At 42.5% G+C, this 17,175-nt stretch overlaps 1 protein-coding gene across 1 annotated transcript; it reads left to right on the top strand.

Annotated features, from left to right (window-relative positions):
* Positions 1 to 7,054: 7,054 nt before the first annotated feature.
* clu (clusterin) lies at positions 7,055 to 16,510 on the top strand. Its single transcript, XM_076755668.1, has 10 exons — positions 7,055 to 7,206; positions 11,415 to 11,579; positions 11,747 to 11,895; positions 11,989 to 12,159; positions 12,845 to 13,015; positions 13,103 to 13,316; positions 13,696 to 13,836; positions 14,532 to 14,752; positions 14,963 to 15,153; positions 15,781 to 16,510. Exons 2-10 carry the CDS (start codon positions 11,462 to 11,464, stop codon positions 15,791 to 15,793), a joined length of 1,389 nt encoding a protein of 462 aa, XP_076611783.1. The 5' UTR covers positions 7,055 to 7,206; positions 11,415 to 11,461; the 3' UTR covers positions 15,794 to 16,510.
* The last annotated feature ends 665 nt before the right edge of the window (positions 16,511 to 17,175 follow it).

The following is a 17,175-nucleotide window of genomic DNA, read 5'->3' as shown; positions in this document are numbered from 1 at the left end:
TAACAAATGTTTGAACATTGTGGAGAGAGCACCTTGAATATCTGTGGCCTTGGCCTCCGAGGCAGGAAAATACTTTCTGTGAACACACACCTACACACACTCTCTCACACACACGTGTCAGAGCTATAATCTCTATCTGGCACCAGCCCGCCGTCGCCTCAGCTTGCTGCAGCTAACCTCGACTCCCAGTGTGTAAGACTAACAGCAGGTGTAATTCTCTCACCAACACACACATCCGGCCGTCCCGCTGACGAGGCAGCTCCAGTGGCGGTCTGACATTGCGGACTGTCAGCACCTTTATTTCCCCTCCTGCGCTCACCATGACATTTTAATATACTGTAAAATAAGAACATGGGTATATATCATGGATTCTAGTGGGTTATATTCATGCTTATCCACAGACACAACTTAGCTGTGGTGTATTTTCAGAGACTGAACTGATGCTGTCTTTCCCAAAGCTTATAAAATGCTTGTCCGGTGGGTCAGGCATTACAAACTCATGGTGTGCAGCCAAAGACCATTATTTTATATTCTCACGGAGATCCCAGAGTTTCCAAAGCTACCAAGTATGTCAGGCTGAACTCTGGGGAGAAGAGTAGAAAATGGTGCATTAGAGTATTTCCATTTGATGGGATGGTGTGGCCATAAAAACGTCTTGGTTTGAGTGTAAACACCATACAGCGTCAATGGAGAGCTGACACGGAATACGTGACACTGCCAGACGCTGTCAAGTACGATTATTTTAACAACTTTGTGGGTTTTTAAGGAGAAAACTGGATATCAAGGGGTTAAGTTCTCTTAACAAATCAGCAATAAGACATCAATACAGACAACTTCTGTTGAATAAACACAGATTTGAAGGATAATCAGATTGAGAAAATCAAGATTTCTACTTTATCACCCAAAATTATAACTGAAGATTTGATGTGTTATTCCAAAGTAAATACACCCTTAAGAAAGAGTCATGACTTTTTAAGCCCAACCCTACATTTCAGCTAACTCAGATGTTCCTCTGAGGAAGGAAATGAGGTAAATGTATAGCAAAACAACTAATGACACCATTATTATCCAATCAAATCCATATGCGTGACAATAAGACAACAGTAATTCACACAAATGGCTAATTACCAATCAATAAAACATTAATATGTGATTTATCAGTAGTTAATGAGTCCCATTATACAATAAACCCCTTAAAACACTGGATTATAGCTCCCAAATGTTATTTTATTAACCAATGCCAATGGCCAACATGAAAATTAATGATGTCATGTTGACATCACGGTCAACCAATCAAGAGGAGCTATTTAGATGAAGACTTTCCAGCACCAAATACCCAGAAGGCCATTCTGTGCAGTGATTACAACTGTGGATGCTCTCATCACGACATTTCAGTGCAGCACTGCCCAAGATTCAAGACTGCTTCTACGTCTCTGAATGGCTTTGAAGTCACGTCCTTCTCCCCTCAGCCTCTACAAGCTATTATGGCCTTAGACGCTACAGTTGGTAAAAATGAGGATTTAATGATCCAACGTCTTTGATCGCAAAGCCACCGGTCTTCGATTAGAACGTGAAGTTTCTTAATCAGCTCTGCTCATGCACATTCCAACACACTCACACTCATCCACAAACACACACAGGGGAACACAATTCCCCTTAAATTGATGCCAGAATCATACAAATGTTTGAAGTTCATCTGCGGCCCGTCAGCCACGGGTCGTTCAGTACCACCAATGGGACCAATTAAGCCCGGTGATAATTGTGTTTTGTGTTAGAAGCCAGCAGAGCAGCTCAGTCAGAGCTTTGCATGTGTGTGTTGAGATGCTGAAATCAATGCCACGGGCTGAGGATTGGCTGCAGAGCTACATGGTTCCAATTCACTAGTTGGCCAATTTAACAGTGGAGCAGCTTGGCACATGATGCACACGCACTGCAGAAGAGCGAGCCCTCACAACCATCTGGATACCTACACACACACACACACACACACAGACAGACAAAGTAGAGCAAGACACAAATTTGCAAAGTGTCACGCAACAGTTTAGTCACACTGGATCTGCTGCTGGGAAACTGTCAACACAAACTGAACATACCTCGAGGCCAGCGAGTTTTAACTGCACATGTGCACCGTCGGCCTGCGTGATGTTAAAGTCTGACTTGAGTTACTGCATGTAACAGACACGCAGTGTGTTACCGTCAGACTTAAAACTACTGAAACAAGGGAAGTAATGGTCAGTGGTGATTAACCTCCTGCTCGAGCCAGAGCAGTAGACGAGAGACTGAGGGCTTGGAGTGAAGACAGATTTAAGCCTACAGTAAGTTTTTTGGTGTCGTAGTGGCAGCAGACACGAACTGTGAAAAGCATATGGCTGACATGTTGGGAAACGGTTGCCTGTGTTCACATCAAGCAGCAACTTTCAGAGCTGACAGATGAACGCTGCAGTTCCTCGATTGGCCACTTGAGGCAGACTCCAAACGTCAACCCCCAAAGACTCCCATGTAAAATACACCAAACATATGTTCACAGCTTGGTACGAAAAACTGCATATATAACTCACTCATTTAAATTACAGTTCCAACGGCCCGTCTGCGATTTAAAGAACTTCCTGTCTGGTGACACAAGCGCTAAATTCATGTTTACTCATATTACATATATGATTCATCCTGACTGTGACTCAACATTTAATGACTGCATATTGTTATTGGAGAACGCCTAGATATACCATTAGAGAAAACATGAAAATATTCAGTTTCTGTGGTACTGTTGTCAGTCTTTATTGAACATGGACCAGGGTAAGGCTTCATGCTGTGGTCCCATTGTGTTTTCCAGCTAATGAGTTCCAGATATAGTCATCTGCAGGCATCTCCTTACAAAAAAAAAAAAAACTAGGCAGTGAAAAGAGCCTTCAACTTCAGTGAGTTCAAACTTGTATTACTCAATGTCAGTAGCACTAAAATTGGTTCTGCTGGGGGTGAAAGTTCAGAGTGTTACCTTCCAAAAGAGACCAAAATCATGCACGTACTCCAACTGGTTCAGGAACAGCTTTCAATTCACTTTGGTATGCTTTGAACAGGCAGTTTAGGATATTTTTTTTACTGAAATGACTCCAAAAATGTTACAGTAGTACAATGCTGGCATTCTTATAAAAGCAAGACATTCAAGCCTCATGTTCTAAGTCACTTACTGTTTCTGTTCTGACTCTAAGGACTTCATTTCAGATCTGCAACGAACGTTTTCACAGCATCTTTTCTTGAAAATAAAAAACAAACATGCTCTAGTTTTAATGGTCAGCGAGCCTTGCACGCTGACTTGCAGCTGCATTCTGAAGACTTGTGACTGGACTTGGATTTACCCCAAAAGACCTAAAACCAGCTGTCGTTACGCTTGTGTTTCTTCACATTAGTTCCAAAGAGGATGCTGTTTCCCTCCTTAAATATTTTCTCTTTGCAGCACGCTGGGGAATTCTCTGTTGCTGTCAGAAACTGAGAAAACTTTGAGGTTTCCTTTGTAAAATCTGGACACCCTTTGTGTTTTTAATGTTTCACATATACACTGATCACTGCATTGCAGTAAAGCAGATACCCTGCATGCAGCACAGGCTGTAAAACCCTGTGTGGTGGAGGTCAACGCTCGTGAACTGTGGAGAACCATCACATTTTCAGACCAGGAGCTCCACACCGACAACATAAGGCAATGCAAGTAAAGGGGAAAACAGGGGAAAACTTCACCTGTATGATTTAAAAAGACATCTTCCCTGGAATTTAAACAGAAACACGTCTGTGTCATGCAAGCGCAAAGACAATGTGTCACATTCAGGGACTCTCTAATGTCATTAAAAAATGTTGTGAAATCAACAAGACAACATCACTATTAAAGTGACAGTCATAACAAATTAATAAAGATTAATATGTGAGACACTGAGGGCCCTTTGTTCCACATTCATGTTCAAAACAAATGCCAAAAACACTTTTTCTGAGGATGTTTATGCAGGCGAGGGTCTTGCACAATGATTGTCTAAATCCGTACATAAACAGTGCGTGTGTTATATCAGTGACTACACAGCACTGATGTGTCAGAGTGAGTGAACATGCTGCATTGAGCATCTTTGTGTTATTCTTGTCCCTCATTTATGTGGTGAAAAGAATCGACCATGGTTTTTTCACGCAGCAAGTGGGCAAGCGAGCGGTGGATTTCAGCGAGGCTGTAAATCAGCGAAAAGGATAAACACTGCAAGATGCTCCAAGAGTCCCATCGGCTTCACTGCCATCTCACAGCAACTTGATCTTTTGCAACAACATCCATCTTGGTCCGATGACGCTCCATCCGGAGCACGTCGTGAAGTAAATAAGTCTCCAGAAAAAGAGACGGCAAGGGAGGAAAAAGAGGGAGAAATGACGGGAACACTTTCAAAATGAACGCCTGGCCCTGAATGCAGCATGTGGCCGGTGTCACTCCTCACCACACGGTGGCTGTGATTTAAACACGGTCACATTTCCACGCCGTGTTTTCAATGGACAGAAACTTTGTTTAATAGAGTAAATCAACTAAAGCTGCTGCAACACCAACAGCTGCTGTCAAGAGTGGGATGCTGGAATTTCACACGTGGAGCACAGAGGCCTTTTTTTTTTTTTTTTTTTTAATTCAGAATCAGCTTTATTGGCCAAGCATGTGCACATATACAAGGAATGTGACGAATTCGTTGATCTCAGTGTTACAGAATTTGCAGGAAGGTCGAACTGGATCAGCAGCTTGAACTTCCTGTGTTGGAGCAGGAAGTGGTCTGTATTTGTCTGCTTCAGCACCTGAAGGGTCAAACTTTATTTGCATCCATCTTTGTGAGACTGTTTTGTGATAATTGATTGATTTGATGAGATTAGATGTCCCAAAAGAACACGTTCATATGCTTGATATCAGCTAAAACGATAGTAAACCTGGTGGTTTGGTTTTTGGTGTGCAGAGCAGTGAACATCATGACTTTATGCCAGCATGGATTTCAAAATAAAAGCAACTAAATGCTCCACTTTCCAACCAAATCTGAGCTGCATTTGACACTTTTCACCTTCAAATCAGCAAATCAGTACTTACTGGCATTCATTTAACATGCATGTGTTGTGATGTTATTGCTAAAGATCTATTTTCTGTTTGTGTTGCACTTTTCTGAACTATGTTAAAAGACCTTTGAGTCAAATCAGTTTTTTTTGTTGTTGTTTTCCATCCAGTTTTGTTGGATCATCAGACCTAACCTTCACCTCACGTCATGTTTAGCGAGAGCAGGATACCAACGGAAGAAACCCGCTTCCAAAGGAACTGTTTGTCTCAAAGCACTCGGGGTTGTTTATATTTTGATTTAATCCTTATAAGGATGTTTTTTCATAAGTTCTGGGTAGAAATAGAAATATCCAGTGTGTGCGTCCAGTGTTGGGATCTCTTGGAGATGAGGAGAAGTTACTATATAAGAATGGAGTTCCTGCCACCTAGTGTCATTTTTTGCCTTTGCACCGAGGGACCAGATTTCTCCAAAACATGTTCAAGCAAGCTCAGAAAAGTGCAGTTGAAACCTCAGATATTGGTGAAACTTTGTGGACGTGCTTCAGCTGCAGGTAACGAAAGAACAAGCCGGATTCACAGACTGGGTTCCTGTTTGGGATAAAATCAAATGGAGACATTTAGAAGAGAAGATACGTCCAATCAAACATTTGGGCAATCAGGTCCACTTTTATCTGCCCTGGAGGCTGCAGATTCTGGTCACATGCGAGATGACTGCTGCTGACACACACCTGAGGAATCTGTGTGTGTGTGTGTGTGTGTGTGTGTGTGTGTGTGTGTGTGTGTGTGTGTGTGGTTTACTGGAACATCCATCCCCTGAGATGAGTCCTCACTTATTTATTTGGTAAAGATTGTTGTTTTGTTTAAAGATGCTTAAGTATTAAACAAAACACTTGATTGGACAGCCACCTGATTCAGTCGTCCTCGTTTACTTCAAAACCCGTCGCTGGTGTGTGTTTATGTCCACGCTTTGACCTGTTTGTTTTCCTCTTTTAGCGGTTTTTAATTCCCCAAAGCCTCCTCACACTTACAGAAAGTGAAGGTAGATGTTAGCACAGGCTGAGGTTCAGTGAAAGCAGCGTGGAGGTCTGACCTCTGTGAGCTCTGAGATGTTTGGACACAATTCTGCTTCACATCGCTGTCCTGTGAAAACCATGTATCTCCATAAAACATTTGGGAAACAGCTTTTTATCCTTGTGATGATGCTTTTTTTTTCCAGGTAATCTCAGGTGTTTTAACATGGTTCACTTTGCTCAAGGAATGCTTCATCCTTGACTTTATCTGAAGCCAAAACCAAAACACAAATTTTCAGTGACATTTCATTAATAAAACACTGACTCTTTTTTTGTGTGAAGAAAGTTTTAAAAAAGTAGTTTACAACTCCTTTAACATTTTTCAGTAACTCCCACGACCATCTGTTCACACTGTTCTGCAGTTTCATTAAAGAACTGCAGCGAAAACAGTTGTAATCAGCAACGTTAAGGAAAAGACATTTCAGGAAATACTGTATATTAAAAGTGATGCTGGAACAGATGTGCTGAGCTGAAACCACAGTGTTGTTGTTGTTGTTGTAGTTTGGTAACATGCAGCAGACGATGAGCGAAAGTGAGAAAGTCATCAAATGTTGAGTCACAGTCAGGATGAATCAAATATTTGTCTTTCTGCTCAGCAGCTCTGAGGGCTGCTGCCAACAAATTATAAAACTTCTGGAAAAGTCCTCTTAGGAGCGTCAAGTAGCGGGAAACAGCTCGGGCACAGGAAAACGCATTCGCATTTCAAAATAAAAGCACAAAGTGTCTTTCACTATGCTGGACGATGAAGAGTGACTCTTCAGGAATGGCACACTTAAAATGAATACATCATAGTGGAGTTACGTGTTTTATATGGAGCCACAAAACATTATATTATAGCCTGGGACCCATGATAAATTACAGAATATGGACATAGAAATAAAAATAACTGATTGCGAATTTATTTTGAAGTGCGATGCAGGAAACGGGCTTTTGCATTGCGGTAGCCTGACAGTAGCGGCGGCGTGCGGCATGCTTGGCCGGTGAATCACATGTCTGCACCGTCCCGGTTATCCGCTGGTATAAATACAAGCAGCAGAGAGACTGGAGCAGCTTCAGACGCTCTGGAGTCTCAGGAAACTGACGGAGGTGAGTCAGGGGGGCTTTTATTTTGTTAAATCCTGCAGCTCGATGATGCTCAAATGGTCTCTTTCTATCCCAGCTGTGACAGCAGTGTTGTTATGATAAATTAGATTAGAAAGGAGTGCAACACCTAAAATGCATATTGTGGATTTCTGTTATGAAATGTCAGCTTTGAAACATTTCTCACTGTAATTCGTCCGTGTAATGGGTCTTGACTGTGTTTTTATTTCTTTTTTTAATGTGGTGCATTCAGTTGTGCTGACTGGCTGACTGCTGTTTGCATTGCTTACTCATGGGTGTGACCTCCATCTTTGGATCAAAACAACTGGATTAGGGTAGATGACATCATAGTGTGGCTGGCTCACTTTAATACTCTTCAGGCTGTAAACTCAGACACACCCATCGAGCAAATAGCAGGTATAAACCTGCTGTTTGATGATGAACTTTTGAGTATTTAGGCTTAGAGGATGCACACAGGATGGATTTTATACATGTGTAATAGCTAAGTGCTAATACTGACAGTTCCCAAAATGAATTTCTTTCTTTTTCCACATTTTCTAGTTTAGACCTGACCCTAATTCCTCCATAACCACATGACAAGTGAATCCTTTGGGGGGGCAGACATTCCCAAACACTTAAAATGAGGCCAAAATGAGGCCACATGTGCCAGTGTCCCATTTGTTGTAAATGGGGCCCAGATGATCCAGATTAGTTAATGAGTTAATTCTCGTTTTGCCATCGTCTGTGCAGGGCTGAGCTCTAGCAGAGAGGATGAGACGGAGGCAGAGGGAGAATTGATGAGTGGTGACGTCAAGCATCAGCAGGTGCAGCAGCTTGCAGTTATCAGCTGATGTATTGATGTGTCAGAGCTGTTATAATCAAAAAGATATACAATGCAATATATCCTGTTCAGTATCGGTGAATTGTGCAAATATCTGAGAGTTTTTGACATTTTCGGTAAGAATGACTGAAATGACAAATCAATCAGAAAAATCCTCTCAGATTAATTTTCCGTGGATTATTTACGTCATTAATCAACAAATTGTTTCAGCTTCATATTAAAGTATACAGTATAATTTATAATAGGAGTCGACTGATGCGGGTTTTTCCATGGCTGATGCCGATATTTAGAGAGCAGGGCGTTTTTTAGCATCTGATAAAACTACTATACTTTTTTGATAATGACAAATGAGACACTCCAGCTGCAGCACACTTATTTTGAATAAATAAAAAAATTATGTCCACAAGTAATCAAAAACTGAAATTATGAATGAAAAATAAAGTTTTTGGTGGACTTAACAGCATTTATCAGCAGAGAGTAAAGTCTCAGCACCGACTGATGCCAATTATCTCAAAATGCCAACTATCGGCCCAATTAATCAGTCAACCACTTATACATAATATATGTGTAATATATACACAGTATGCGGAGATTTTACAATCCTGTCTAATATGGAAGAAAATCAAAGAAAATGTCATTATGTACTTTATAATGTGTAGAAATACAATCATAATAATATGATATTAAAATTGTTTTCTAGTGATGTAATATTATCCAGTGCAAAATAACACAGTTTCAGAGATGCACTCGAACGCAGCATCTGATGCAGCTGTGTTTGCCTGTCAACTCTGTGGAGCGCAGTGGACAAACGCTCGTATTTCACTCGATGAAGCTGAGGCTGAATTTTCTGGAAGGCCTCACAGGCAACATCTGGAGCGGAGGCTGATTGGACGCTTTACATTCTTTCAGTTGTGCAACCAGGATCCCTGCAGCTGCTACTCAGCAAACAGGACAGCCTGACCTCTGTGTTGTCAATGAGTTCTCCTTCTCATCAGGTTAACTTTCTCTCCGTCTCTCCGTAACCTTTCAGTGTTTAACTCTCTGGCTTTGTCTGTTTTTCCCTCCTCTCATGCGTTGCTCATTCTTTCCCCTCTCTGCACGTCAAGACTTACTCATAATAAAGGTTTTGCTGGAAGCAGCCCGTCCCTGTTTACAGACCTTCCAGTAACTGGCATGCTGTAATTAAGAGGTGGCTTTATTGCCACACGAATAATGACCTCGTTGTGTAATCGGCTGTGGTTTTGCTGCACTGTACTGTTAAACTCGTGAACACGTGAGCTCGTACAGAGAGCAGAAAGTGGGACATTTTTAAGCCCCCAGGTGGGTGTCCAGTCCTGCTGGGTTTGGAGCACTTTTTGACTTTTTTCCACTGCAGATGAAAAGCAGAGTTTCAGAGAGTTTTTCTATCAGTGCACTGAATTCTCTGTAATGTGATAAGACACCAGAAACGCTTTGAAAGTTGCTACCAGCTTTACCGCAAAGGTAAAGCCACAATATCAAACAATATGTTTGATTTTAAAGGTGCAGCCATGAAAATATGGAGGAAAAAGTGGAGGAATTTGTTTTCAGGAGGTCAAATAATGAACTAATGTAAGTGTAATAAGTCTTTTTGTGTCTTCTGGGCAGCTTTATGCCAAACATGATGCAAAAACAACAGTACTGTGCTAGTTTCCATAGGAACAGAAGATGGTGGGCGAGCAGGCGACTGAGCAGAGGATGAACAAGCACTTTCACATCCAAAAGGACAAGTTATATAAGACACATTTTGCTTTGAGGACATTTCATGTCCCTCTCAGCTTGAATAACAATGAAAAACCATAACTTAAACTATATGACTCAAGAATGTGGAGGGTTACTGGCACCCCTGAATGTGGATTGTGATATGAAGTCATCATATTTATACAGCTATGTTTCATTACTGTTGAGCTTTACTGCCATCTACTGGATTTTAAGATGTATGGCATTTTCTTTTTTGCCATGACTTTTGTTTTCCAGCCTGAAAGTTTTGGTTCATTCTCAAAGCTCTCATCAGCGTTGTTTCCAGCAGCAGCAGGCAGCTGTTTTTGGCTATGATAAACACACCGAGCTACAGATAAAGTTAGCGAGTAGCTAGCAAGCACAGTGTTGTAACACTTGGGTTTAGGACCTAATTGCAGTTCCACCAGAACACAGAAGTCACACAGAGTCTTGCATGCTGCAAAGAACAATCAGGCACTGATCGTGTGCGGGAGAGCTGCCTAAGTACAGGGCTGATTGCGATGAGCTTCAGGTGCGTGGTCAGGTGAGCGGACTGAGTGTGGAAAACTACTGGCAGAGCAGCTAGAGACTGAGTGGATGTAACAAGCTAAAGAGCCAGATATTTCCCTCTGGAGTTGGAGGAGACCAAACACAGAGCTAAAAGGAGAGTGAAACTTGCACCAGGTGGCCACAAATATGATTAAACTGATGATAACGTTTGCTAACACCACACCACACCACACATTCATCTTGATAATGTGTCTGCAGCTCATTTCTGCTGCTGCCAAGTGGCCAAAAAAAAGTCAGTTATTGTACTTCACGGTCTGTTTGTGCCTTTGTGGGCACCTTGACCTCACCTGCATCCAGTCCCTTTAGGGGGAAGTGGAAAGCAGACTCAGAGCGAGGGTTTATAAAGCAGCATCTCCTTGCAGCCAGGCTCCAAAAACCTCGTGGAAAGCCTGAAACCAGAGCAGTGGAGGCTGTTACTGCAGCAGATTAATACTCATGATTTTGAAACGAGACATTCAACAATCAACAATCAGCAGAGACTCACAGAGAGGGAGATTAAAACTGCACCGAGGGGAGAGGAGGCCAGTCCATCTTCCTGATGAATTTCTCCCTCTGTCTTTATCTTGTGTGTGTGTGTGTGTGTGTGTGTGTGTGTGTGTGTGTGTGTGTGTGTGTGTGTGTGTGTGTCAGCGGTGTGTCACTCTCTGTTGAATCTGTCATTGTTGGCCATACAGGCAGCTGACAGAAACGGGTGAACAGAGAAAGGGGCTGCTGTTCTCTTTATGTAATACTTTTGGAAGGCAAAGTTGGTCAAAGTCACAGGAAACACTGATCTGAGGCCAGTTTGGTCTCAATGTCCTTGAAACTGGAGACGAGGAAAATGCATTCAGGAGGCATCAGTATGAATTATTTATCAGTATTGATCTGCGTTGTTATTTTTATGTAATGCAGTGTCAGGGTGGAAAACTGCAGAGCCAGCGCAGTCATTTTCTACTGCGTAGCTGTCTGGTTTCTTTACAGCTTATGTCGCCCCCCAGTGGACATAAGGGGACATTACAACAACATTACAACAGAGAAGAGGCTTAAAGTGAACCTGCATGTTCATGTCTGGTGTCTCTCTTTCTAGTTTTTTTTTCTCATCATTGCCTGCTGGCCCTGTGAGAGTCAGAGAGGATGTTAATGATGATGATGATGATGAAGAAGAAGAAAGGGTCAAAGACTCTGGCTGTGATGGCCCTGCTTCTGGCCTCAGTCGACTGTGTCCTGCTTCCATCAATGGAAGAACTTACCCGTAAGTTTCACAGCATCAGAAAACTGTATCCTCTCTAATGCTGTTAACACCGTTCATTAGTTATTCCAGTTATGTTTCAGTGAAAATGCCTTAAATCAGAAGTTGTGGCTGTGTTGGGGGCTGCAGAACAGGCCTCCAGTGAACATGCGATACGTGTCTTGTTGCAGAGATCTCCCTCCAGGGCGAGAAGTATCTGGACAAACAGATTGAGAACGCCGTTAATGGAGTGAAGGAGATGAAGAGTGTGATGCAGAAGTCTTCAGAGGACCACAAGAAGTTTTTGGACGCCCTGGAGAAGACCAAGGAGCAGAAAGAGGTATCTGATAACACAGCCAGAAAGATAACTCGATGCAACGATAACCACTAGCATCCACCGCTAACAGCTCGCCTCTTTGTTGTTTCACTACAGGAGGCGCTGCGTACGGCTCAGGAGGTGGAGGCCAAGCTGGAGCAGGAGGAGGAGGTCTGCAATGAGACCATGAAGACTCTGTGGGAGGAGTGTAAGCCTTGTCTGAAGAGCACCTGTGTTAAATACTACTCCCGCACCTGCAGCAGCGGATCTGGACTGGTGGGACGTCAGGTCAGAGCATCACATGTGCACGTTCAGTACGGTCACATTAGATGATGTGCATGAGGCTGATAATTAGCTGTTTGATAAGGATGTGATGCAGTTTTTCACTGATTACATGTTGCTTTAAACATCAGTCAGTCCTAAGTCAGTCAGTCAGTCTTAAGTATTTCTTCTTCTACTTCAGCACAGTTCAAAGGTAAATATTGTTTTTTACATTTATCCGACAGCTGATTAATTGACATTTTTAATTCTACATTCAACATACGATTCTAAAATGTGAGGATTTCCTGTTTTTCTCTTGAATTATTGTAATAATTTTACATTATTTTTTAATAATTTTGAGGTTTGGACAAAGGCTCTGGGTAATTGCGAAGACATTTCTCACTATTTTCAGAGTTTTTACAAATCAAACAATCAACTGATTAATGGACAAAACAAAGAGCAGATCAATCCACAATGAAAATGAAAAAATAGCAAATACTTTGGATTTTCAATGAAATGTAAAATGTGAAATTAAATGATATTTCTTGGCACAAATACTCCAGGAATGACCAGTATCGCCAATAAAAACACAAATGAGACAGAGTCTGTCCAACAGTCCCTCCCATCCCCCGTCTCTAAGTCAAAGCTTAAACTAAAGAGTTTCGACTTTTAAGGTTTGATTTGAAATCCAAACTCCTCCTTTGGTCTGCAGCTGGAGGAGGTGCTGAACAGGACGTCTCCCTTCTCCATCTGGATCAACGGGGAGAAGATCGACGTCCTGGAGCAGGAGGGACAACGACAGAGCAAAGAACTGAAGAACCTGGAGGAGAAATACACAGAGATGGCCGACGGCGTGGACAGCATCTTCTCAGACAGCATGAAGGTACTGTGTCAGGTGTGTTAGAGTCAGTTAATGAGCTGGCAGGCGCAGCGTCATCAGCTCCATCTCTGTGTCGTTCCTGTTTCTCAGGTGGCCGATCACGTCCACTACAACCCTCCGGCGTTCTTTCTTCCCAGTTTCCTGGGGCCGTACACCCGCCGGAGCAGAAGCGTTCACTCTTTCTTCCACGATCCTTTCCACAGCTTCCAGAGTTTGTTCTCCCCCATGACGGGCATGGGCAGGAACTTCTTCAGCTCAATGGGCTCCATGATGGACATCGACGCGGACACGCCTCCTAATGAGGGTACGTATCCTCACATATTACCTATACCCATAACGACCTACTCAGTTGGGTGCAATCTGCAAGGTGAAAGTTTGGAAACTACTCTGGACTTATATGTTGCAGAACTGAGGATTTAATTCTAATGTTGTGAGGAGTGTTAGCAACAGTTTTATAATGTCGCTTTATCTGCTTCAGGCTGGGCGTGAATGCACGTTTGTAGTCATGTGACCAGAAGTCGCAATTAGGATTAGAAAATTTGAGCTGAGGATTTAAAACAAGCGGATTTGTGATTGGTCGCTTCATGGTTTTTCAGTCAGTTTCAGACCATGCGTGTAAACTTAGAATGAACGGCAGGCTGTGAGTTGACATTTCCACACCGTGTGTTTGTGTCTGGTCGCAGACGGCAGCGTGAATGAGGACGTGGTCATCACCAAACCTTTTGGCAACGGCAGGATGACCTGCAGAGAGATTCGCCGCAACTCAGCCGGCTGCCTCAAGTTCCGCGAAGAGTGTCAGAAATGCAAAGACATCCAGCATATTGGTAAGAAAACTATCAGGTGAAACGTTTTAGTCAAAAGGCAGCAAAAACAAAAAAATAAAGTAAGTAACATCCTTGATACTGAAATAAATCACGTAAGCTGTCATGAAACAATAAGAATAGCCATTGGAAAGGTTAAGTGGGTTCACTGAGGACCGGCTGTGTCCTTTCATGCAGCTTCCTCCTGCAGGAAACCAGCAGGAGCTCGGTGATGATCCAGAGATGTTTTTATTAGAGCAACACAATTAGGAGTTATGTTAATGTTGGAAACAGGAAGGGCTTCAGATGAACGGCAGCGGAGGCAGAGAGTGTCATTTAATTATGTAATCTATTCCCTTTGTGTTGATGATGCGTTTGTTCCTCTGCCGTGAGCAGAGAAGGTTTCATCTGCATGTGAAACAGAGACATTTGGATTCATGTTGATTTCACACACTGCTTCTGCCAGATGGAATAAACACCATATCCTAAAATCTATCTTTAGATTTTAGGTCATGCCATGCAGCTGGAACGCTTGTGTCTCTTCTTCAGGTCCTCTGATTGAACAAACAGTACGTTTGTCAGGAGGAAGGTTTTCTCTTTCCACGACAAGTTTGTTTTTTGGCATTTTCTGACTTCCAGTGGAGTCCAGACAATGATTTTTCTCACCTCGCTGGAGCTCCATGATGATGTCGTTCGTCCATTACGTGCTTTCTCCACAGACTGCTCTGGTAAGAAACCCCTGGAGGGCCCGCTGAAGGAGGAGCTGGAGGGCGCGCTGGCCATGGCCGAGCGTTTCACCGAGCAGTACAACAGTCTCCTGAAGAGGTTCGAGGAGCAGATGTTCAACACCTCCTCCATCCTGGACCTGCTCAACTCTCAGTTCGGCTGGGTGTCGACCCTGGCAAACAACACCAATGACGACTTCTTCCGGGTTCAGACGGTACGCAGAATGGTTTGCTAAACTCAACCGCTGTAGCGCTCCGTCTTTCTGCATCTGTTGGTTCAAAGCTCTGACAGGTGCTTTGTGCTTAGCTGGAAACCCACCTTGAAAGTTGGATTTTGATTTCAGCAAAAATTAAACTGAAGTGAAAAGATCAAAATCATGAGTGCAGTAAGCAGCTGTTCAGATGAAAGCCTCCTTGTGCTGCAGGTGATCTGCAAGGACCCTGAGGAGAAGCCTGCTGGGGAGGAGACGCAGCCTGTTGATACCAAGGTGTCCGTGAAGCTCTTCGACTCGCCATCTATGAACTTCAGCGTGCCGGGCAACATCCCATGGACCGACCCCAAGTTCTCTGAGGTGGTGGCCCAGGAGGCTCTGGACCGCTACAAGGAAACGAGCATGTGAGTGTGGAACAGGGCTACGAGCATGAGAAATAATGACCAGGATTTAGAGTTTTTGGGGATATGAGTTTGTTTGCTTTCTTGCTGAGAGTTAGATGAGAATATTGATGCCACTCTCATGTCTGTACCATAAATATGAAGCTACAGCCAGCAGCTGGTCAGCTTAGCTTAGCACGGAGACCGGAAGCAGAGGGAAGAGCTAGCTAGTCTGACCAAAGCTAACAAAATTATTGTACCGGTACGGACATTTTAAAACTAATAATCAACCATTTCTCGGGTGCTTATCTGCTTGAGTGTTTGTTGGACCAGTAACCCTCCGAAATATCTGGTGGACAAAAGTAGATTTACTGCGCTGTGCTTAAACTCTTTAGCGTTGAACCAATTTGACGTCCTGGATCCTCAGTAAAAACAGAAAATGTGACAGAAATTTTGATTTTAAACAATTTAATTCAGTGTCTTCAAGCAAAGAAAGGAGTTCTGAAAGCTGATAATCTGGCTTTGAATGAAATCTGTTTTTGTCAAACTTTTATTGTCTCCATGATCAAGAGAGGACATTTAGTCAGAAAAGAAACTAGGACATGAAAGAATCACTGACCATGTCCGCTCTCCTTGTCTTTGTCTTCCCAGTATGGTCAAATAAAGCTCCCAGTTGGATTGGCGCCCCAACCTGCACTGTCAGCTGACAAGAGAATGTTCTGGACTCATCACACCTGAAACCCAGACGATAAACACACCTGGAAAATCCCCCGAAGCCAAGCCACTGATTCTGATGTGAATCTGAATGAGTCCTGCTTTTGCAAACGACACAGTTTAACCTCAGAGATTTGTGTCGTTACATTAGAACTCTTTGTCCTGTTGTAAGACAAGATATTGAGTAGATGTAGATAACAGGCCTACTACTGCTGTAGTTCCTCCAGCATTAGATATTTTACTCTATGTGTGCTGGGCTTTGCAAACAGGTGCCACAGCACTTACGTGATTCACGCTTTAGCCGAAATTGATGTAACTGACTCTGAAACAGTTAATTCTCTGCATTCAGGCTTTCTAACAAACTAAGGTTAAACTGATATTTCCTCCACAACAGTCCAACAAAGCAAAGATTTGCAGGAAACTAAAGATTAGAGGACGTTAATTCAGGCTGTTTCAGTGACCTTCATGAGTTCCCTTCTACAGATCTCATCTGAGTTGGTTGAAGTGGTTGATTTGCTGGAGTTAAACTCGCTGTTTGGAGAGATGAGAGTTGAGAAAATGAAACTGTTTTAACATTTGATGTTCAGGATTTCTTTGAGCCCCGCTGTACAAACAGCTTAGCAATGAAGCAATACATAGAGATCTAATAAAAACCTGCTCAAATCTATTCAGCGTCGGTCATTTCTATTGGCAGTTTTTCTGAATTTGTGTTGCAAATGGTGGCCAAGGGCTTTATTTATCAAACTGCTTCAATGGAAATTTGGGACTTTCTCCAAAGATGAAAGTGAAAGTTCTCCCCTTTACACCAGTTTCATTCTCAAGAATAGAAACAATCCATGTTCTTGTGACTTGTGTGGTCGTGAACCTTTGAGGTGCTGCTTCAAAGTGAACTCTTGTGCATCCTGTTTGGATTGTTTGTCTCTGAGATCATTAGAACCTGATTGGACCTGATGAACAATAAATTAATTAGTTGCAGCTGCTGCTTTCTTGTCACTGTGGTACTAAATTCTTCCCTGCTCTGGTTTGGGTTTTGTTTTAGGTAGTTCCTAGGATTTAAACAATAATGCCAAATATATTAGATCGTGCTTATTGTCACCATTAATTGGTAGTAGAGATACTAACAAATGTACAAAAAATTAACTTATAGCTTAAAAAAGCCCCTGAAAACATGGTTTTAACATTAAAATAGAAGCAAAAATCTAAATCCAACATCAAACATTTCAATTAGAAACTCAAAAGCTTACCGTGCTTCATCAGATTTTGATGAAAATGTGTTTTTTTTTTTTCATCTCATCCTGACAGACTTTATCCAGAATTATCCAAACCCTCAGC

The sequence above is a fragment of the Chaetodon auriga genome, chromosome 18 (assembly GCF_051107435.1).
Source record: "Chaetodon auriga isolate fChaAug3 chromosome 18, fChaAug3.hap1, whole genome shotgun sequence".
NCBI classification, from domain to species: domain Eukaryota; kingdom Metazoa; phylum Chordata; class Actinopteri; order Chaetodontiformes; family Chaetodontidae; genus Chaetodon; species Chaetodon auriga.
Note: the sequence above shows the minus strand (reverse complement) of the source record. Positions and strands in the feature narration are given on the sequence as shown.

What these genes read in the sequence shown, in the direction of transcription:
- clu (XM_076755668.1), top strand. Translation starts at nt 11,462, where the DNA reads ATGTTAATGATGATGATGATGATGAAGAAGAAGAAAGGGTCAAAGACT. An exon ending in AGACCAAGGAGCAGAAAGAG is followed by an intron (nt 11,896 to 11,988) that starts GTATCTGATAAC and finishes GTTTCACTACAG; the next exon opens with GAGGCGCTGCGTACGGCTCA. An exon ending in ACTTCTTCCGGGTTCAGACG is followed by an intron (nt 14,753 to 14,962) that starts GTACGCAGAATG and finishes CTTGTGCTGCAG; the next exon opens with GTGATCTGCAAGGACCCTGA.